At 42.0% G+C, this 23,731-nt stretch overlaps 1 protein-coding gene across 4 annotated transcripts; it reads right to left on the bottom strand.

Moving 5' to 3' along the window:
- Positions 1–145: 145 nt before the first annotated feature.
- CDPF1 (cysteine rich DPF motif domain containing 1) lies at positions 146–22,994 on the bottom strand. Of its 4 annotated transcripts, none has more exons than XM_030480541.1 (5): positions 22,547–22,885; positions 18,715–18,805; positions 10,990–11,113; positions 8,668–8,779; positions 146–3,024 (listed from the first exon to the last, which is right to left on the bottom strand). In XM_030480541.1, exons 3-5 carry the CDS (start codon positions 11,100–11,102, stop codon positions 2,878–2,880), a joined length of 372 nt encoding a protein of 123 aa, XP_030336401.1. In that variant the 5' UTR covers positions 11,103–11,113; positions 18,715–18,805; positions 22,547–22,885; the 3' UTR covers positions 146–2,877. The 4 variants fall into 4 exon arrangements, with proteins under 4 accessions (XP_030336401.1, XP_030336402.1, XP_030336400.1 ...); XM_030480542.1 differs by having other exon boundaries at positions 18,746–18,805; XM_030480540.1 differs by lacking the exon at positions 18,715–18,805 and having other exon boundaries at positions 22,547–22,994.
- Positions 22,995–23,731: the final 737 nt, after the last annotated feature.

The following is a 23,731-nucleotide window of genomic DNA, read 5'->3' as shown; positions in this document are numbered from 1 at the left end:
TAAGGTCCTTTCCAACCAAAACCATTCTATGACTATATAAATCCACAAACACTGAATCCACTTTTACATGTAGTGTAGCATGGTAACTAATTTGATGAGCATGGCTTCAATTAAATCGGTTGGGAGGATGTGTCACAGATCGCTGTTTTCCTTCAAGAATCTGGGAATTTATTAAACTGGTAAAAGAGTGCCAAAGCAAAAATTGCAGCAGAGGATAAAGAATCACGTTTCTTCCTCAGCTGTGCTCAGCACTGAAGTCCTTATTTTTGAGCAGCAGAAAGTACTCGGAGAACCTGATGAGACCAAATTGTAAAGGCCGTTCTTGGAGAGTAGGCCTCATAGTTGGTAAGTTGGGTATGATGGCATTTGGTCCATGAAATCCCGCATGTACCAGAATTATGATACAGAGACCATAATGCTCATGTTCAGCGGGAATATGAGAATGCAGAATACCTAAGTTTTAACAGCTGGGCACAGATGATAATCCTTTGTCATTCCAGGAAACACCAAGTTGCGCATAGGTCAGCCGTCTTTCCCTAAAGCATGGACCAGAGGTGACAGAACGTATCTGATGGCCCTGGGGTACTGAACCCCTGTTGTGGTACTTGCTGGAAGTGTGTTTTTCTTCACCTAAAAGGCATGCAGAACCACATAACTGTGAAGCAGAGGTATCCTTAACTTGGCTTTTTCTACTGTACTCAGATAAATGACCTGTACTGGGCCAAAGTAAAAATCCTATAGTTGCAGATTCTGTTACCTTTTAACAGAGTCTACTCCCCCTCCACCATTAAGTTGCGGTTCAACTTAATAAGTACTTAAAAGTAGGGTGATTTCTTAGGGCTTTAAATGATTCTTGTATCGTAGCAGGATGGCAAAGATAATGATTATGAATGAGTTAACTGCATTTTTCTTAAAGGGCACAGATGAGGTTGAACAGGAGGGAGAATAGCTCAGAGACACGAGATCCTTCCCTGCACATTAGTGGGTGTATCTCCCAGTGCCAATACAGATCGGGCGTCATACAACCAAAAGGCACATTCTCATTTTTATGGGAGCTGTGCTAGCCAGGCCTTTAAACCCTATTTTCAAGCTGAGTTAAGATGCAATCTGTTGCAAACATTGTGAAATACACGAAATAAAATGTTTCAGTAAACCATTTGCTGGTAGAAACATATTATGTGATCTCATGTAACTATGTTGCTGTTTGTCAGCTTGATTATAACACTAGAATTTTAAGACGGAAAAGTGCTGTGATTCTCTTTTGAGCATCTCTGATTCTCTTTACAGTTGAGGTTTTAGCATGGGATGTGCCTTTGTTACTCATACAGGTACACTACAGCTTTTAAAGTTGGTGTGGCTAACACGAAACTGAAATTTCCCATTTTATGTAAATTTAATATCGCTTTCTCTAAAAGAATAGGCTCCTGTTACTGCAAAAAGAAAGCTGAAATATTGACTTCTAACATGTATCTTTTTCCCCACAATTAAAGATGTATATGTATTTTATGTCTTAAAGCACCTAGAGCCTGAAAAGGGTATGAATAAGTACATTACTGCTCCTCTAGTAACTGCAAGAAATTCCAGTCCTCAACAGGAGACACCAATATACTAGGTTCAGAAATCAAGATGATTTTAGGACACTCAAATGGCTTAAAGATCTAAAAATAACTCATTGAAATAATGTTGATTTCTTTTAACGGACACACAGTTTGTTCTACTAAAATGACCAAGTTTAGATGCTGACATATGACAAATGATAGGGATGGAAGAGTTGAGCAAAGAGATGTTAACCAAGGCATTAACAGGTTCTGAACCAATGACCAACAAAAGCTTGAGTAAATACATGATTTCATGGTTAGGGAGCATTCTAGACATATCCTTAAGGTGTGGGACTAAGAAGTTTTTACATAAATGCCACCTAAATCTTCCTTGTAATTAATTAAGACAAACTCAGCACAGATAATTGTGAACCTAATTTTTGAGCTAAACAAACTGCTGTTTTCCCAACAGACTGAAACCTCTATTCTAGCTGCAGTTTAACTGCCCAATTCAGAAAATAATTAAACTTATTAGCTGAACTTTTCTATTTCCAGAATAACTGATGTGACAGTGAAAAGGAAGTCATCTTTATTTGTAAAGTATAAACCAGGTATATTAAGGATCCTCTCCTGTTGCTGTATTTCTATGGGCTTAGAAGATTGAGGGGAAAATTACTGCAACTGCAAGTAACTTGTATCTTTCTTTTCTTTTATTATTATATTGGTATTGTATTACAAGAGCACCTACTTTCAGAAGTCTAATGCTGTGACAGTATTGATATTCTAATCTTGAAGAATCTAGGTATTCCTATGGGTATCTGTGGCATTTTCTTGTAACTATTTTATTTTAGACTTAAAAATAAAGCTTTGAATTCCATGCCTACTAATCTTATCAGGACAGCTCTGTCAGGTTAACAATTGGTGTATACTGACTTTCTTGGATGTATATTGAATCAAGCCAGATAAATCTGTCCCAGATTTTCATAACACTGTATGAGTGTCAAGAACACCACAAAACATTAAACTAACATATGTGAAAATTGGGACATGGTTCCTATGCTATACACTGTTCAGTTTTTTACTACATGCGCTTTACTTGGTGTCAACAGGCTTGTCTGCCTTTCTTTCTGGCTCTTCAACACCTTCAGGCCATACTGCTGGCACTGCAGTCGCTGCATGACGATGTTTGAAGCCAAGCCAATTGTAAGGAAATGCGTTACTGTGTTCTGTAGTAGTGAGCTGATGAAGGTCATTTCTTTAAAAGGAGCAACATGATAGTCTCCAAAAGCAGAGAGTAGAAACCCTGGCCAAAAAAATGTCTCTCTTGGTCCTTCAGTATTTATGTTCTTGTATCCGTTTTTTTGCAGAAGGATTTTTGTTGGGGCTTCCTTTTATCCATATCTTCTTGTATTTCCAAAGGAAAGGCTTTTAGGTTTTCATTCACACAAGGAAGGCAGAACCTTTTGGAGTAGAACAGGCTACATTCCTGCAAAGAAAGTAACATTATTAGCAGGATACACAAAATGGAACTGCTTTGGTTCCAGTCTCATTAAACCACATCTATATTCAGAATTCTTCTAAATTAAATTCTTCCAGGTTGAAATATTCCAGCAATTTTGCTTCTTCCTATTTAATAACTAACATCTGGTTAGAGCTGATTGAAAAAAAAATTTGGGGTCTGTAACACTGCTAACCAAACCAACTGTGAACAGAACATGTCAGATCACAGTGTTATTCCATTTCAAGGGCAGGGAAAATACCTTATTTGCGCACAACAGCTTTTATACTTCATCATCAAGAGTTCAGAGAAGAGACACCAGCTCAAGCTTTAGCACCACGTACGTTTTTAGTTTCTAATCAGTGAGTACATTTATTCAAGGTAAAGGTGAGTAATGGATGAAATCTCAGTTTAATTGTCTCAGCCAATTCGCAGTACAGAGTTTGGACAACTGGAAGAGAAGCTTTTTAATGTATTATTCCTTTGCCCTGCAGCAAGACTGAAGTCCATGGTTCTCCTGGCATGCTGATCACTAAATTCCAAATAGGATTTAATGGGTAAGCTGGACCTGGTATTGCTGATGGATTATTCTTGGGCATTTAAGCATGAATAAAGATATCAATTTAGGTGGCTCAGGACATCTTTTGGGGAGTAATGGATTCCACTGAGTTTTTCCTAAATAGCAAAGTTTTCTCTTGCCATGGTCATTTGTAGCTGGCCTTTCTCAGGGGGCTTGGCTTGGCTATTTCTGTGCTTCTGTTCTTGCTTTCATTTCCCTTGTCGCTATTGGGACTTTAGCAGTAGATGCAGCAGATGATTTTATCAAAATCTCTATCAGCCTGCTTCTGTGCAACTTCCAAGCCCAAGGAACAACTCCTCTTCACCTATTGTCCTTTTCTGCAGTGACTGCCAGGTGCCTTCGTATTCAGCACTAGTGTGAGGCCCTGGCCTTTGAAAAGCCCTGAAACTGGATTTCAGTTGCACAACCTCCAGAGCCTATTGTTTTTTGTCTCTTGCTATCCCTAATACTTTAAGCTGCCAATTAAAAGGAAAGATTAGAGTTTAAATTGGCCCTGCTATTCTTGTTTGTATTGCAAAATGGCACATAGCTCCCCCTGCCTCCAGGTTAAGTTCCTGGCTCCACAGTGATGGACGCTGTGCCACCAGCCAATGGCAAAGCAGGGGAGAGGCTTTTCTCCTGTTCTGCAGATGGGGAACTCCGATGTTAAGGCACAGCTCCTCACAGATATACAGGTGCTCAATTTGCATTCTTTTAGCTGAAGTAAGCTGCCAACTTTGGCCAATGGGACTTAGACAAATGATGAATATGAACCATTGCATATCTGGGTCCATCACTGTAGAGCCTGGAGGCATGCTGTGGGATCAGAGAGTGGTGAGGCACTGGAGCAGCTTGCCCAAGGAAGTGGTGAATGCTCCATCCCAGGCGGTGCTCAAGGCCAGGTTGGACAGAGCCTTGGGCAACATGGTCTAGGGTGAGGTGTCCCTGCCCATAGCAGGGGGTTGGAACGAGATGAGCTTTAAAGTCCTTTCCAACCCAAACCATTCTATGATTTTATGATTATTCAGCCTAGCTGAATAAAGCCCTACAAATTACACTAACTATGTATAGAGAAGCCCTTCTTTGACCATTATCCTGCTAGGCTTCAGTGCTTAACTGGAAAATTCTTTAATAGGTTTCACCTCTTCCATGACCAAGGCAGGAGGAGGCCATTTCAATTTCAAACTTAACAATCCAGCTTAGGCAAAACTGTGCTGACAAAGCATACTGCCAGAGTTTATTTCTGTTCTGACATGGATCATGCCTGGAAGTAATGTATACAGGGATAGCATCTTTATCACACTTGTAAAGGAAGCTGTATGTAAAGGAAAGGTTCTGCCTAACCGTGTCCAGGATTGACCCCGCATGACTGGAAGTCGAGTGGAAAGTAGCTGTAGTGTTACGTTTATCACTTACTACCTACAATCATGTCCAAGGTCAGTATCTAGTCACTGTCTGCTGAGGTGAGCAATAAGGGATGAAACTTGCTCTCTGTCCTACTTTCTTCTCAAAAAGACACCTCTTTTCTTTTCCTATGTTTAATGAGTGTTGCAATAAAAAAGAAATAACTGTTTTAATTGACTAATATTGTCAGATTATATCACTTCCTCTTCCCTTTTCTGAAAGGGAAACAGGAAGAAGGGCACACGAACTTCCTAAGGACTTTTAAAAGCATTTTTGTTATCTCCCTTTCTGTGGGGTTTTGACATGTTTTAAGACATTACAGATAATCATTAGAATTATTTTCAGTTTTACCACAAACAACAGCACTTACCAATACACTGTGGTAAAGATTGGTTCAGTAGGGTGATGTACGCTGCAAGCTGACTGGAGTGAATTAACTGAGTGAGGCTTAAGAGAATATTTGAAGAAGTGAGTTTAAGAACATTATACAGAACAGTTGTTAAGTCCTGACTTTCACTGGCAGAACAGCTGTAAGGAAAGCCACTTCAGCTAACATAGGTTGTCTCATGAAAAGCCTAAAATCTGATCTGTATCTAAGCCTCCTTAGATACAAAAGCTACAGGTTAGTCTAGTACTAATTTTGAATCAACATAAAAATGAAAGCAACCTGCCACAGAAAACTTTCCATTGCATTGGTCCAGCTTCTTTGCCAAAGAGGCCCAAGAAAGCATGATTTTCTTCAGTTTCAATTGTTATGTTACAACATTACAAAAAGATTCGGCACAGGACTGAGTTGATCTACTTGGGTCAAGCACAAACAGGAACCAAAACCAATCCATAGAGATATTATCCTAATTTCGTCTCTCTCTACTGCCTTGGAAAAGTCTTTGCTTCTCTGGACTTTTAATTTTTCTTACATGAAAGAGGAATAGTATGTGTTTACCTGCTTTGTGGTGTGGGTGTTTAAAGCACTAATCTTCATTTCTGCAGATCTCTTTCAATGTTACCTAAGCAGTATTGCTAAATACATTTTGAAACCATAGTCATGGATGTGATTCACTATCTGGCCAGGCCAGTTTGGTAAGAAATTTATTCTCAATTATTTGCAATCAAGGTTTTGCTTTGAGTGATATCATCAGGGGAATCTTGAAGACTCAGATAACAAGAAGTAAATGATTGATATATTTCCACAATAGGCGAAATAGGCAGGAATGTCAAAAAGATTAGAAGGGGCTTCTATTAGCTCATTGGTAATATCCTCTTCACATTGCTATGCCCTAGATTAACAGAAATAATTAATAACTCTTTTAAAAAGAAAAAGCCCCACCTTCATTCAGAAATGCACAGTGTGGAAAGATACTGAGAGGCTAAAACACTGTGTTTCTGACAGATTTAACTGCCAGACTTGGAAATACCAGCTGAATCCTTCCTAAATTCAAGAAAATTCATTTGGGAATGAAGATAGCTAAATGTGCTCAAGTTTGCCCAAAATGTGTGTGAACTGCTAATCCTCCACTGTAAAAAGGAGAGCTAAACCTGACATGTCAGGGCAGGAATCAAGCTCATAAGCCCAAACTATCTGACTAGTTGCACTTGCCTCTTCATCTGGCTCTGGAGGGGAGTGAGTCAACTTCCAGCCAAGACAGGGACATTGTCACTAGGAGGATCTTGCTCGCATGTGAGCTCTGCCTCCACGCAACTGTCTTTAGATACTTGGCTCTGGAAATTTGAGCCCAGCTGTCAAAGATGTAACCAGAGAGCACTGGCACTTCATCTGACTCCCATGTAGTCCTCAGGTAGTTCCAGAATGGGAAAAAATAATCTCAGTTGCAATCCCTAGTTTGACATTCTGGTGATTTTCGTTCATTTAAATGACAGAAGAGACTTCAGAAACAGGAAACAAATTTAATCAGGAGAAAGGTGCTATTCCACACTCGTCTTATGACAGGGGGCCAAAACCATCCTTGGTGCTAACTCCCTGAAAATCAGAATAGCAGCTAAACTTGTCCAAGTGTGCCAATTTCCTTTTGGCTGTGTTTGTCCAACCCTCTAAATTTTGTCAGTGTAATGTGACCCTTTGTTTTGCTCAAGAGAATTTCCTCAAGTCCCCACACAGAAACTGTCTGGCATTGGCATATGAGCTGCCTCAGTCGCCCAGATTACCTCACCTCATGCTCTGAGGAGGCCAGGAGTGTTGCTTTGTCCCACCAGAACTATAAGCGGACACGAAACATGGTAAATAAATAAATAAATCTACAACTTCACAAAGTCTTTAGCAGGTCTGTTTGTTTTAAAACTCTCACTACTAGCTACCTGCAGTAAGGATCACGTCACTGGAGCTGGCCCCTAACCACTGCAATTACAGAACAGGCTGAAAAGGTTGAATCTGCAAACTGCACAAGCTGACACTGAAGACCCAAGGCGTGCTCTTGCTAATAGCTCATGCTATTAGCTGCACTCTTAGATATAAGCACGTTACTCTAGGATAGCAAACAACCACTTTGAAACAGAAGGCCGGGATCTGGCTGGCATTAGGGCAATGGTGTTCGGCATAACAGATACATGCCATTGCCCATGTAAATAAGCAGGTGACGTCTCCTCATGGGTTGAATCATGCATGAATCCTGACTACTGCAGTCCTGAGTCTCTTTCAACCACAGAACTGGCTTGCTGAGGGAAAGGAGTGCAGCCTAAGTTTTCTCAATTCATTTTACTGCCTCAAAGACGTGCAGTACAGCCGCCAGACACTGATAATTGTGTAATAACTTGTCTTCATTTTTGCTTTGAACTCTCAGCAAACAAAGGGGCCAATTCTGCACTGAGGAGAAGGAATTAAGACAACTGTAATATTACACCACCTTTCTGGACTGCACTCAGATTTCATAGTTTTAAGGTTGCCTACCAGCTGCTACTCAAATTCATTCTTCTTCAGAGAGCTATCATGCCACTTTACACCTCTCTTCCCTGCTCCCTTTCTACATTAGCTTTTGCAAATAGGATGGCAGCCCCATGCTGTGGACACAAACCTAACAATCCATGGATAGAATCATAGAATGGTTTGAGTGGGAAAGGACCTTAAGATCATCCAGTTCCAACCCCCCTGCCATAGGCAGGGACACCTCACACTAGACCATGTGGCCCAAGGCTCTGTCCAACCTGGCCTTGAACACTGCCAGGGATGGAGCATTTACGACTTCTTTGGGCAGCCTGTTCCAGTGCCTCACCACCTTCACAGTAAAGAACTTCTTCCTTATATCCAACCTGAACTTCCTCTGTTTAAGTTTAAACTCATTACCCCTTGTCCTATCACTACAGTCATATTCCCTTTACAGCAAAAAACAAAAAAATCTATTGTTGGGTATACTATGATCTACTGAAACTTAAAGGTCTTGAAGTGATAAGTGCCTTGCATTTCCTTGTGCTAGGAAAGTGGAAAAGAATACTCATCATGAGGTTGGACTGTGCTCATCTGTAAATAGGACACTTGAATTGCCGATCATTTTCTTTTAACACAAAGAGCTTTATCTGTGGGAATTCACAAGAACATACAATTAGCTTGCCTTACAAATAGGCTGTTTGTTTTTTGGCTGTTTGGTCTTTCTCTAACAGGTCACCACAACTGCAACAAAAAGAAGTGATTGAAGCAGCTTGTTTTACTTGTTACTTACTGTACCAACACACACTGATCTGCTACACAAACTGCAATGAGACCCAAGGATGAGGAATTTGTCCTTGTCAGGGATGAAAGGATCCTTCATGACATAGCTTTCTTCCAAAAGCCTATAAGAGAATAATTTCAGGCTTTTAAGGGTAGGTTTCACAGTAGGAGAGAATTGAAAGGTGGGGGAATTGTGGAGACTGAAAAGGTATCAGCCCTTTCTATTTGACTTCTTCGGCCTGGTGTTACACATAAGGCAATGTAGTAGCTATGCAGCTCCTTTCGTCTTCAATACCAATATTGTGGCTGCCTTGAGTCCTATACTGCACTTTCTATGTGTCTTCTAAAATTAGGGCAATTGGTGATCCTTTTAACATTACCTTACTAGGTTTTTCTCGGTGCTCTACCTTGAAGTATTTTATCTCGCGTATTTCTGAAAGGCATTCCTTAGCATAGCCAACTTCAGTACCTTGTCAAGTTATCATTTCAAATGCACAGCTTTTTATTAGAAGTTCTATTCCAAAGCTGTGTGCATGAGAGTATAAAAAGTTTTTACTGCTCTTAGTTATGTCACTGCTGTAAAGCTAAGGTTCCCACCTCTTGAAAGCAGGAGCTACTGGCACAGAGCTTTGCAATGACCTGGAATATGCTTACTTTATGTCACAGACTGCACAGTTTGCTCCAGGGTATTAAGGGAGTGCATTTATTAATAATTTGGCAATCTGCTTGGGAAAGACTAAGGCCTTATTCTTCCTGTGAGCTCCAGGCAAAGCATTACAGAAGTCAGTTGGGTGCCTGTCTGCACAGGGCACCCTGCAAGGCTGGCTTATTCTTCGACTTAAATCAAACTTGGATTCTGTAATAATATGGAGTACAGTATATATATAAAAAGGTATTCTTTTAACTCATATTGCCTTCTCCTCGTCTATATACATACACACGTATGTGTGCATCTGTGAGTGTATCTTCTTTTTCCTCTCCACTCAAACAAAAAATGGTATAGCTCTAGCCTTCCTTAGGAAAGGTCAGGTATTTTATCACTGGAGATCACCTTGTCAACAAGTCTCTTAATATACAAAGACTGGATTACATTTGCAAAGTTTCCCTTGCAAGATTCACAGTCTTAATGTAGTCATCATCAGTGCAGAGACCTGGCCATTGCACAAGCCTTCACATCTGGCATGTTTCCCACAGCAACTGCATTTAGGACACATGAGTAGGCCAGAAAGCAAGCTGATAAAGGTAGTGTGTAAAGCTATTTCTTATATGCATGTATAGAAGTATTATGCTTCAGCATTATTCTTTTGCTTTTTGAATCTCAGTCACCTAAATAAAGCTGAGATGACAACAGTGAGCTTGGATAACCTAAAGTTAAGATTATGTTCAGCTTTGATTCACACTCTTTAGGAATGGACCTGATCAAAGGTAGGCTATTGCTCTGCTGAGTAGAAGAGAGAAAACCAGTAGCACTGTGGGATTTGGAATGATAAAAGTAGAGCTGCCCAAGGAAAACAGCCCAAGCAGGTTGTGACCAGCAGCTATGTCCATTTTATAAGAAATTAGCAGTCTTAGTAGGGTGAAACACTGAGTACATGACTGACTTTCAGTTCCAGTGAGTTCCTGGCCATGTTTGCCTGATGGGTTTGTTGATCAGGATGGCCACAACAGAGCAACTTGTATATTTAAAGCTAACTGCTTTGTTTCATGTGCAGTTTAATGCCTGCAGACACTGTTGTAATGGCATAGTTTCTAGTCAAACTATCCCTACTCAGCAGAGATGGAACAGGCTTTGGTCTCCTAAAATGTAAATTTGGACTACATTTCCACACACTTAAATATCACACAGTCTGCCAAAGAATTGTCTAATTCATGCAAAAAAGCATGGCTGTTCAGAACTCCATGTCAAACAGCTCTTAAAAAGTGTTTTTACCATATGTATTTAATTGATGCCGTGTTTACATGTTTCCCAGCTGACACAGCTGAAAGGAAAAGGCTATTCCCAGAACTGCTAGGCTGACAATCAACAGCATTCTAGTTAGAAAATAATGATATAGTTGCATTCTAGGGTGGTCAGTGGGGTTAGGAAATAAATTAAATGAAAATCTCCGCATGGTGTTTAAAAAGGATGGGAAAGTTGATTTTTGTCTTTGCTATCAATGCTGGCAATTTTTAACATTTCTTCCCTTTGGAAATAGAAGGTCACTTTACGTACCAAGCCTCATATTCAGGGGAAATATGGTGTGTTACTGCATTCATGCACTGTATGTCATTCCACGGTACAAGGCTTCTAATGCTCATAAATGAAATCTGCAATATGAAAGACTGTACTTACACAATAGAGCGCGTGTTTGGTGGCTTCTGCCCATAGTACGTGTACGGAGCTGTTAAGCTACATAGCTGACATGTGAACTCTCCTGTAGGCTGAACTTCTTTGGGAGCATCCATCTTGAAGCTACCTACAAGCAACACAAACACCTTTTAGCTCCAAAATGCAATACTTGGAACATGCCTGCCTGCAAGAAGATTAAACTCATGCGGGACATCTGGCTATGCAAATTAAAATCCAATGGAAAACTGACTATTGCAAACCTTGATTAGTAAATCTTTTCTCCTAAATCAAGTTGGTTTCCCATGTCCCAGTCACACTTACCTAATCCCTTAGATAGCTTTAGGCCTGACTATAAAGTTCACCTATTAATTTGGAACTTGATCCATAAAAGAATTTAGGTAACAAAGCATATGGCTGTGATCTGGAAAACCCTTTGCTCAACCAAGGCCTATGCTCCCTAAGTACTACCTGGGAAATGACTCCCTATCTGCTGTGCAGAATCCCAATCCAGTTCTGCAATGCCTGTCTCCTCCTCCCTGGAAATGGAGCCATGAAAAGGTTTGGGACCCTGCTCAGGAGGCATGCAACAGAAAGGTAGATGCTGCAATGACTTACTACATCTTTTTCTTTGCTTCTGGTTCACCTTCAAATAGAGTTTTGGAAGCTTAACCCTGGCTCCCTGTTCTTATCTGGCTTCCTATGGAAATGAGGCTGATGTAATCACCCTATGCCTAGATAAGAGTGCTGGCCCACACAAGCCACACAAGACAGAGAAGGAGGTACCTTTACAAAAGTTTAGGTTCTATATCTTTTACGAAAATAGGCAGAAGACAGATGCTCTGCTTTACTCTCCTGGGAGATACCGATGTATTTCTATGAATCAGAGCTATCTGTAGCTATCTGATACTGATTACAAAGGTATAGCTATCTGCCAACGAGATATAAAACCTAGGAAGCCGTGCTTCATCAGCTTTGATGCTTACAACATGACTTGTTTAACATCTTGGCCATTGGTTTACACTTGGGAGCTCACGCTTCACTAGTACCACTTCAGCTGGGTGTCATACCCCAAGTTTTTCAAAGAGTGTGATGTGGCAAGTATGCTTTTAGGACTGATTTTGGTATGTACGCATGATCAGATCAAACACAGCTAACCATGTATTTGTCCCCAAATTTGCATTAATAACACTCTTCATGGCGTGCAGTTTTCTGTTGCAAATCTGTCAGCTTTTTTAAGTGAAGCAGAGGTTGACATCAAGCTGTTAGGAAAGTGAGCACTAGGAACTTAGATTTGAGCAATATCTCAGCAGTTAGGTTGTGTGTGCTCACAGCTGAGCAGATACATGGCCTGCCAAAGACATGCAGCTCATTCCCACTCACCTAGCTTTGCAGCCATACCCTTCCTCTACATAGCTGATTCAGTTCACCATGCAAACACTTGGTTTGCATCATGGAACAGTCTTAAAGCACACAAAATGGACAGTTTCAGATGAAATAAACTGAAAAATGTGCTCCAGAAGCATACCTAATACATTTCAACCTCAAGGCATAACTAATGGCCATACAGTTACACCTAATCTACACACTAGGACCAGAGGTAATCTGAAACATCCCAAAACATAGAAAGTGAGCAGCTGGTATCCAACATCAAACACCTTGGTTTATGGTTTCATTCTTACTGCATCTCACTAGTTACTAATGTAGTAACAAATAAAAGTACTACCTCTTCTTTTTTTATTTTCCTCCAATGTCTTTTTTATCTCTTATTTTAGGGAACTAAATTGGCTTGCAGAGGAATCCAACAACTGGTAACAGCAGTTCAAGGTAAGAGGCAAAACTACACAGCCAGAAGAAAGGGATGTCTGAGACAAGGGACCTGTATTTCCCTCTGTCAATGACAGTAAGCTGCTATTTCTGCTCACCCTATGTGGTGAAACTGAATCCTTAGGGACATATGCTGCTAAGCTGAATTAGGGTCAAGGTGAAGCAGAGTTGTGACTGCGTGTTCCAGAAGAACAGGGAGCCCCAAGATACTCAGAGGTTACAGAGGCTTCATAACAGACATCCAGTTCAGAAAGCCCTAGCCTTTTAAATTTTGGGAATAATCTGCCTTACCCCATCATTCTCTCACCATCATCCTTTCTACTTCCATTCCTGGCATTTCAATGGTACAGGGAGTTCTTCAAATGTAACGCAAATGGGGTGGATACTGGTTTAATGAATAAATCTGACTTATGAATACCTTTGGCAGCTACATTTTTTCAAAAGTGATGTAACCCTTGGATATCATATATTTTCTCTACCTCACAGGGGTGCTTGAAAGAATCTAATTAACTAAAGTGCTTTCAGATTTTTCAGTTAGATATGTCATGCACGCACTACCCTGTATATTAAAACTGGGATTCTTCAAACTATTCACAAACTCAACTATGAATATGCTTTTTGAACCCTGCATCTGCATTTTAGGATTACCAGATAAGTCCCCCAAACATATCTAAATTTACCTTTTCTGTAGGTAGTCAGTAGCATTACCAAGACACCAACCTGTCTGAATGAGATTCAGTCCAGTACATTGTATGTAATATTTTGTAATCAATCTTTTTTTAAAAGGGGAAATAATTAACCCCACAGAGATAGAGTATGTAAAGTCATTTGAATCAAACAGAGAAGAATATCATGGTGATCTTTTCTTTAAAATAATGCAAAAGACTAAGAACAACAACAACAAAAAAAAAGAGTATTTATGGCAGTGAGGGTCATAGACTTTGGAATGAATGTGTGCTGATTCCAAGCCAAAATAACAGCCATGGGTTCAGAGCTGAAGCACGTTAGATATAGAAACACCTGCTCTCTTATAGTCCATTGACATGTAGAACAGAATCTGTTCAGTGACTACCACTGGGAAGGAATGATATCTATGTACAAACAGATTTTTGGCTATGCCAGTTGAAAAGCATATGATCCTGCCTGCAAGGCACAGATGAATTTATGATGCTTTCCATTTTACTCCCAGCTTACAAGTCACTGGTGTCAGCTGTATCACTTGGTATAAAATTGGTATCAGTTTTATTTCCCTGGGAACATCATTTGTCCTGAGAGCTTGTCTACACAGCAGCACTTGGGAATGTTAAAGTCACCAACTCAAGGTGTAAAGTGAATGTATAGATTTCAGAGCGAATGCTCCAATTCAGAAGTAAAGGTTGCTATACAATAAAGTAAAGCTATTTCCCTTCTGAAGAAATATTGATTTAATGGCAAATGTAACAAGCTTTTAGTTTATGCATGTGCTTCACACCCTTAGTCTAAATAACCAAGCAAACAAGTCCTAAGATGCACTCTCTCACAAGGCTTCCAAAAACCTTGTATGTAGTTAAAAGAACTGTATGTCAGATAGCAAATGCACAGAAGCAATTCTGGGATAAAACCACAGTCGAGACATTGGTTTATCACAAAGTAAGTTTGTTGGTTTGGCTCCATACACCATCTTAGTAAGATGCCTGATATGACAACTATGAAAGGGTGTCTGCCTCCCCTCCAAGCAGACATATGAAGCATGAGTGAGAACTCATTTCTCTCTAGCATACCAACAACAGTATGAAGGATCCCTTGGGCAGATAAAAGTCTAGGACACTAATCCCTACATAATAATGACAGGCAAATTTGTGACCTCAAGTGACTCAAATCATCACCTATGCTACCACTGGCTTTTTGTCTTTTCCTTGAAAATTTCTGAAGCAGCAACATGTCCCAGTAACATGTCAAATAACTGGCTGGCTGGTACTGAAGAAGTCTTTCAGAACAGCTTGCTTAAAACTAAACTCTGCCCAAGCGTTTGCCATTTTGGCTGGAAGCTGCAAGGTACTTAAACGCATACTTACTTTAAGCACATGCATAGCTCTTCTGAAAAGAACACGGCTACCCACACATGCTTGATTACGAAGCAAATGCTGAACTAGCACGCTCAGCAGAAACTTGCCAAGTCAAGCCCAGAATGCTGTAGGACGTGTGTGAGGTTGGCCCATGTGTCATGGCGAAAGGTAAAGCACATAGATTTGAATGCCATGCTAAGGAAATACTTGCAATGAAAGAAAGGTGCGAGTTAGACAGTGGTATAAGAGTGTTTCTCCATGCTGTCTGTGACTGATACATGATATGGATGTGGGGAAATGGCTCTCAGTGCTGTTCTCTAGGGACTCCTAAAAACTTCAGGGCAGTTCTGCTTAGAGTATTCTGCTAACAGGCCTGGAAGGCATGCCAGAAATAATAAATCACCATTAAATTGTCAGGATCAGTGGCAAAGTAGCAGCACAGATAAGTAACCTGATTTTCTTTGCTTCAAACCCCATTAGCACAAGTCTTTACAATGCATAGGTTAAGCCCCTCTTAATATTCCACAGGAGACTCATGTAGTTCTGAGCCACTGATAGAGAAACTATACAAGAAAAAAACTGCCTGCAGACGTAGACTTTGATTTGAAAGGGTGTCAGATAAAACCAACATTGACACACCTTTAATCCTCTCCAATTAAACCCTTGTTTCTTTTACCTGCCAAGATTTTCCTGCAGAATCCACTGTTGATGACAGTGACCTACTATGATATTCACAGCTTGATTCTCCATGAGAAGGAGTGTTCTCTAATAGAAGGGTAGGAGCCACTAAGTTCATAGCCTGGTAAATGCTAGCTTATTTTGCAGTGTTTGGTGTGACACAAATTTAAATACACTTTGGCACCAGGAATGCACTTGCCTCCTTCAGAAAATTGCCTAATTGCTTAGGTAGTAAATGAGACAGCAGAACCTTCTTACTTGCTAGTTAATCCCCAGGCGAACAACTCTCTCCCTCCAGTTCCTTCATCTTATTGGCCTGAAGGCATGTTTAGGTCACCTGTTGGCTGCCTCCCTGCTCTTCCTTTGAGGTGACTTACCTTGGGTTCAGCATAACAAATTAGCCCAGGAATGCAATTTCACCAAGCATGGCCATTTTTTACATCTTTTGTCCTTATTACCTCTCACAAAGATCACTTGATTGAATTAAACCTTGACTTGTTGCAGCAACTTCTCCCTTCAGGGTGGGGGGACTGTGCTGGTATTGCTATGCTCTCTCTGGTCTGAAGGAACTCAGATCACTGCAGCACACAGGCTTCCCTCTAGGTATCATAGGGTCATATCACAGGCCCCAAGCCCTGCTTTTTAACAACAGCTTGTGCAGATTCCCCGTGGATATCCCCTAGGACAAACAGCCTAGGTGGTCACAGATGTGAGCATGTTTTCTGAACAGTTGTAGGGAAGGTTTGAACAGGGTGTGTCAGAAGAGGGGAGTAATAGAGACAAGCAAATCAGAACACTACCTTAGGTAAACAGGCTTTATGAACACAAGATGAATCTCTATAAGGCACCTACTGAGAAGACACACAATTTAACAAAGCTGAGAAACCAAAACTTAAAAAAAACCTCTAGCCCAAGTACTCCTTACTTGAATACGGCAGGCAGCCAGTTCTAAATTAGACATCATTTAATAACGAAGAATCTCAAATTAGGTGAGAATTTAACAGCTTCACATAGGAACGCTGCAACAAGGCATTAACCGGTAGATACCACTGTCCTCTAGTGGACACATAGGAGCTGCACAGCCCTGGCGACTGGCGGTATCCCCGTTAGGAGCTGCAGAGAATACTCGTTTCAGCACCTCAGCTGTTGAAGTGCTAGGGCCCGAACAACAGGCCCAAGCCAGAGCTGACTTACAGATGAATCCTGTGCATCGTATGATCAATGCCCTCTGGGCTAGTTGACATAATATTAAGACAAAACGATAAACCGCTGATGCTGATGTTTTGAAACAGATAAACCTTACACATAGACTCAACAAACCGCTTATGCTAGCTGTTTTAATACCAAAATGGATACTGTAGGTCTGATGACTCTTGCGAGGATTCTGTGCGACTGTCTGCAAGGATCTTGTGCAGTTGTCTGCAAGGTATTTTAGGAAACCCACCAACTGCGCCCTGGGCTCTGGCCAAGCCCTGGTCTTGGCTGATCTGGGGGTGTACCACCAGATATTTCTGCACAAAAGAATATGCAAGTCATTCTGACTTGCTAATTTGGGTCTACAAAAGCTGGACCCTCTTGCAGCGACTTTGGAGACCTCCTCTACGGGTGGACGCACTGCGTAGAACTTCCCAATTGCCGGGAGAGGTTCCCCAAATCGTCCCTGCAACAGGGGCTCCCCAGCGACTACGGATCTGAATGATGGTAACCTATTTAGGCAATTGGTGATGTATCTTCTTCTTAATCACGATTCTCTTTCTCTTATAGTAATGATTAAGTGCATTGCCTTGCTTATTTTGTTTGTTGCTTAAACCTAGGGCATAGCAAGCTAATTGTTTTATCAAATATATCATTTTGTTTCTATATTATCCTAATATTAGTAGTAAAATACAACCATTCTTTACGTTGGTGTCTGTGTCTTTCCTATTGCCCCCGTCCATTAGCAAAACAGCTGTTTCGAGTAACTTAGTTGTAAAAGTCCAGCTAAGTGGATCACACAGTAAGAGGGAATGACAGAATAAAATAAAAGCAAGATGCCCAAGCATGCCTGCTGGAGGCCATCTCCACGTCTGTTGGGAGAGGCACAGCGAGTGATGGATCTCTTTGCCGTGTAACAGAACAATCAATCCTGACAGAGGAGGGAGAACTACACTGTCATTAGTTCTTCCTTTCCTTCTCCCCAGAATAAACCTATGATCATATCTGGTTTTCTGCTCAATCCCCCTCTTTCCTCTTTCTTCTCCTTCTCTTCCAACAGGCCTTCCTAAGCAGAGTACGAAGCTTATCACATCATCATCCATGACGCCATTCTAACATACTATCAGTAAAATGGCCTAGAAATTAAAGGAAGGCAATGCAAGCTTATTGCTCTTCTCACAGCACAGTTATAGGGACTTACTAGAGGAGAGGTAACACAGAAGATCCAAGCACTGAAGTATTCACTGAAATGAACATCAGTGAATTACAGTTTACAGTTATTCCAAGGTCTGATTTTATTAAATCTCTCTTCTGGTACAGCCACAATAAATACGCATGCTATGGCCATAGGTTACCCCTGCCCTGAACCGATTTTCTTCCTTCCAAACTGTAGCTCCCGTTTATAGCTTTGTCAGATTAATATCCATAGTGGGGAAGAATAAGTCAGTAAGGCTCTATTAATAAAAGTGATGATGATTCCTTTTAAGCTGTCCTTAAAGAATAGCTAAGGACACTGTCCAAGAGAGTCCAAAAATAGGAACACCGAGATTTTGTGGAAATACATGACGAGAGGCTAACATGCTGTTTCAGGAAATAAGACACTGCAACTTGACATAAACCTGAAAGAAATAAATATAGCTTCAGTGATTTATCTCCATACAGAAAGCAAAGTTGGTACTGTAAGGAAACACTCAGCTCCCACTACGTGGGGTTGCAAGTTACAATGTCCTTGCTGTGACAGCCACTGCCCACTTTCCCTTGTGCTCAGCGTTAATACACTTGTGAAGGAGAACTCTTTCCAGTAAAATGTGAGTGAAGCTCTCAGGTTGTTAGGACTGGGCTCAAGCAGAAGACTTCATAAGGAAGTAAAGCAAAATCTTCAAAAACAAAAGACAACACAAAACTACTGGTGGGGTAGGGGATATGGGGTAAAGACTGTCAGCTTCAAGAAAGCTTGAGAATAAAGATCTGCATCTACTATACTTACAGCTTTCTCATGCCCATAGCCACACACACACCTTCTTACGGGCATGCCCATTTCCTCCAAAAGACATGTTCATCAAGTTTTGTTATCCCAGCTGTTGAGAAGAGCAAACACAAGAAAACACCGAAGATGTATTTCCAGCATGTCTGATAAAGCAAAGAAGTCCACTGGCACTCAACCCTTAAAAAGTTTTCTTTTCCAGGGTACTTGTTGGGAGTTCTGTCACAAGAACTTACAAACAGGTGCCTTGTTTCACACCTTCACACAGAGGTCATTTTGGTTTTGCCCCTTTGGTTACATTTTACATTGGAAATTAACCCTTCAGCCAGCGGCTAACAGCTTCAAGACTTCCTAACTTTCATACGGTAAATTCCTGTTTTCTAGCCATGTAGCAATATGAAATAAAGTGAATTCAGCCAGGTGCAAACACTCTGCGTTTTCACCATTTTTTCAGGTTAGCCTGTTTGCTCCTCTCAGGAAGACTTTGCTTCCCAGCCAGGACTCGGATTACCGTGCCTAAAAAAAAAGGCAGGTACTAAGGCTGCACTTACTTCTTCCAACATCTGATACTCTCATCAAATAGGTATCAAGGCACATATACAAGAACCACTTCCATAATTTTCTGTAGGACACAGAGAAATTATGCTTGTTCTTAGTCAAGTATCTGGAGACATTTTGCCATAGACAGCCAAGCCATTTCTTCTGTGCATGCTCTGCAGTCTGCACAGCCTGTTCTCCAGAGCACATGTGCTCTTGCACTTTCCTTCAAGAAGTTCTTCTGGACAAGTTCGCTGCTCTGTTCATTGCAGGTAAAAGAGGAGGAAGGTGGGATTTTGACGTGTGACAAATTTAATCATGGATGGAGATGTGCGGACCCTGGAATTCTCTATAAACAGAGTAGACTGCTCCTACTGGGTCATATGCTAGGAGGGCAGACATTCAAAATCTCTGCAATTGTGTCTTTTTGCCCAAGAAGCTCAAAATCCAGTGAGAATTAGCAGCATCCTCAATGTGTCGCAGATACTCAAGTAACTTTCCTTAGGTTTAAGATCTTCATCTGTTCAACAAGCATAGATGTGTCTGACTAAGATTTCACTGAGGTCCAAGAAGAAAGTATGGACTCCAGAGTAGAGCTAATTAAGCAGGAGAGTTGACGGGGTCTTGAGAGACATTTTATGTTCCATATGCTTACAGCAAGAGTTTTTAAAAGTACTGGCTATAGCTAGACAGATAAAGCTTAAGAATGCTGTGATGCTTGTTACAGATTTAAACATGTTTTCCTTTTGCACTTATGCATACCTCTAAGAGTGGTTAATTAGTAGTAACTTTACTCAGTGTTAGGAAAGTTATGACAGAATACATGAGAAGGTGGGGAAGAAAGCTTAGTGGAAAATTATTATGGCATGTAGTTACAAGGAGACTTTGTAGGAGGCAGCATTGTCCACGTGTTACCTGGCCAGTAAAAAAACCAAAACAGAGCGGGTGAAAAATGCTTTCACCAGGTATTGAGAAAAGGAACATAACAAAAAACCCACTGACTCTCTCTTGCTTTATCCTGCCCTAGAGCAAAAGAGAAACCTCAAACCGTTGCAATCACAGAGATAACTTATTTATTAATTCAAATCTCAGGTTTGTAGTTACCTATTTGGAGTTTTGGGACTCTTTGCAGTTTTTTTTGCTGATTGATTGATTTTTGTGCCAGTAAAAGCACTGCTTTAGCAAACAGGCCAGTGCAAAGGTAATGTGCAGGCTAGGAAGTTTAGCATCTCAACAAGCCTAGGGAGTAAACCTCAATTCCAAGTCAGGTTAACAGCAGAATCCAAATCTTTTCCTACCTTTATCATCAAATAAAAAACTTATTTGGTCAGAACATCTCCAGACAACCCCAGACTGCTGCATCTGTGCAGAGTAAAACTTTCAGGGGATCCTCCACTGTCTTGATGTAACCTTAACATATTTGTAGAGATCACAGATGTACATCTTGGCTCTATTGGAGGCATGATAAAGTGAGACAAGAAATAAAGTAACGCCCTCTTAACAGCTACTTTGCCTGGCAAACTTCTCCCTTTACATGGGATATTAAGGCCTAAGGAAAACATTTTTTTTTTTGGCATGGGATACAGAAGCATGAAAGTCTCACATTTTGTTTTGTATAAAACATACACTTTCAATTGTAAGGATACATTAAGGTAGTGTTATAATTAGTTACGCTGACAAAAAAGGGTTCGTATCAATACAACTTGTAAACTATACCAATTAAGGGAAATTAATCAGCACATGGTGTCCTTGCACCACCATACTCTAGTGGTCCCTCCAAGGTGGTATACTCGTAACACCAACCTGATCTAGGTTGAACATGTCCCTGCTGATTGCAGGGGACTTGGACTAGATGACCTTTGAAGGGCCCTTCCAACCCAAACTCTTCTATGATTCTGTGATTCTATGACTACAGCAGGGGAAAAACCCTAACTGAAAATCTAATCAAATGTAACCAATGCACAAACCTATGAGTACTGGTACAACTAGCTGCTAGTACGTAAATCCAATTTGTTGACTCACAGGTGTGTAGAGATGGAAGACAGCTCAAGAGATTATTTAGGCCATCATGCCTAAGGCTCAGTTGGCTTTATTTTGATGGAATTTTGCAGTGTCTGTAGACACTTCAACCAGCCCAAGTGCCTTAGAGACAAGTAACAGGTCAGCAATCAAGTCTGGATTAAGCGTGAAGGAAAGCCATGTGATTAACACCTCTCCTTAAGCAAAGACCATTTCTAGCATCACTGAGATATGGAAAGAGTTATTACTGTATGGGTTCTCAGAGCAGATTCAGAGAGAAACTGTGGCACCCCATCTCTCATACATCTTGCAAACTTCTTACCTCCCCTCATTTTTCAAGAGGAGTTGAGCACCCAATTCTTTACATAGTTCTATAGTCCTCTAAGTCCAACGCTGTAGTCCCAACACCACCTTATCCAAGTGCAACCTCATATTGGAAATGCCTACATATGACACGAAACAAAGGTTTCCCCTAAGTTCCCTAGAGTCCTTAAAGCTCCATCTTTGTGTATGTCCAAAAGCAGTGCCCTCAAACAGCTCAGAATTTCCCTGGAATCCTCTCCCCAGTCTCCCCTGGGGCTGCATCCTGTAGCTCCAAGCTCAACTCACGCAGTTCCTCAGAAAAAGCAAACTGTGGCCACTACATTCTATTAAACAAAGAATATACTTTATACTAAAAGCCCCGCGGCGAAGAAAAAACACAATCAGGCTTTGGCCTTAGATCCAGAATCATGAGTGCCTCCCAATAAGCAGTCAACCTGCTCAGCAGGCTACTCTCAGGAGGCTCACGCTCTCTTGACCTCAATGCTTCCCTCACTTGCCTAAGCAATTTCAAGGGAAGGGTCCCTCTAGGCAGTTTAACTCACACTCTAGCAAGCCAGTCACCCTGGAGGTGGGACGTGCAGACTTTAAACTTTCCCCACTCCAAGCAAATAATGGAATCATAGAATGGTTTGGGTCGAAAGGGACCTAAAGATCACCCAGTTCCAACCCCCTGCCATGGGCAGGGACACCTCACACTAGACCATGTCACCCAAGGCTCTGTCCAACCTGGCCTTGAACACTGCCAGGGATGGAGCATTTACCACTTCTCTGGGCAATTTGTTCCAGTGCCTCACCACCCTCACAGTAAAGAACTTCTTCCTTATATCTACCCCGAACTTCCCCTGTTTCAGTTTAAACCCGTTGCCCTTTGTCCTAGCGCTACAGTCCCTGATGAAGAGTCCCTCTCCAGCATCAAAGGGAAAAAAAATCCACGGTTTGAACTCTGCTCTCCCACCTCTGCAGAGAGGCGTCGGTGCTGCTGTCCACTGCGATGGAGAAGCCTCCACAGGAACCGCTGAACCAGTCCGAAGGAGGGCTAATCACCACCCGTCTTCCAGAGAGGGACCACGGCTGGTAAGGAGAACAGAAAAGCCCCTCTCAGATCCCAGCTCACATGAGCATAAAAACTCGCTCCTTTCAACAATATAATAGCAACGACTGTTGCCGGGTAGCTCGGGCTGCCCGCGCGGCCAGTACGCCAGGGCCCCTGTTCGCGGGGGGCAGCGGGGAGACTCGGGGAGGCTCAGTCCGGTCCACCCCCGGGCTAGCTCCCACCCGCCAAACAGCGCGGCTCCCGCGCGCACCCTACACGTCAGTTCTCTGCGCCGCTCCCTTAAAGAGCGAGCGCCGCGGGGCGCCCGCGGCCGGGGTGCGCCTGCGCGCGGATGCGGCCCGGCTCACCCTCCGCGCCTCGGCTGTTCGCGGGGCATGCCGGGGCGTCCCCTCGTCACCGGGTCCGGCGGGCGCGCGTCGCCGTGCGGGGAGTCCCTGGAGTCTAAGGGAGGAAGGGGCTTTAGTTTTGAGCTTGGTCGTGCCTGCACTGAGAGGAGCAAGTGCCTGCGGGCCGATGGGCGGCACCATACCATGGCCTGGAATGTTGCCCGTAAACTCGCTGCACTGTGAGGAGCGTGTAAGACTTCATTAAAAAATAATAAACAAAAATTCTGTGGGCTCTGTGTATTCGGAGGGAACTGCCTGGACGACGCCCCCTGCTTTATGAATAAGAAACGGGTTTTCACCAAGTTGCCCTGTGTTCCCCGTTGTCTTGGGCAGTCTGCCCTTAGTTACAGGGGGTCCAGGGTGACCCGCGTGCAGGTACAGTTTTAAAGGACAGAAGTCTACTTCCCCCCCACCCTGGAACAGGATTTTATGGTCCACTGTTGGTGTCTTCCAAAGGACACCGTAACAAAGTCATCTGCATATAAATGCAATGCAGTTTTGTGAAGCTCTATTTTTAATTGCCGGGTGGCACCTTGCGAACTCGTGCTGTCTTTTTCTATTCCTTGTGCCCTGAGTGGGAGGGATTTATCCGCATTTTCAGATGTCAGGCCACTTCTGCTCTTACATTAGCCTGTGCTCAGCCAGAGGCGAGAGTCCTGCTCACACTCCTGAGCTAACTCCTTAGGCATCACCTCTGTGA

Source organism: Strigops habroptila, chromosome 3 (genome assembly GCF_004027225.2).
Source record: "Strigops habroptila isolate Jane chromosome 3, bStrHab1.2.pri, whole genome shotgun sequence".
NCBI lineage: Eukaryota > Metazoa > Chordata > Aves > Psittaciformes > Psittacidae > Strigops > Strigops habroptila.
Note: the sequence above shows the minus strand (reverse complement) of the source record. Positions and strands in the feature narration are given on the sequence as shown.

Bases quoted from the DNA above. Each gene is read 5' to 3' on its own strand.
- CDPF1 (XM_030480540.1), bottom strand. From the start codon at position 11,102: ATGGATGCTCCCAAAGAAGTTCAGCCTACAGGAGAGTTCACATGTCAG. The intron at 8,780-10,989 runs GTAAGTACAGTC...ATTCTCTTATAG, and splicing joins CCAAACACGCGCTCTATTGT to GCTTTTGGAAGAAAGCTATG. The intron at 3,025-8,667 runs GTAAGTAACAAG...CTTTCTTTGCAG, and splicing joins GATCAGTGTGTGTTGGTACA to GAATGTAGCCTGTTCTACTC.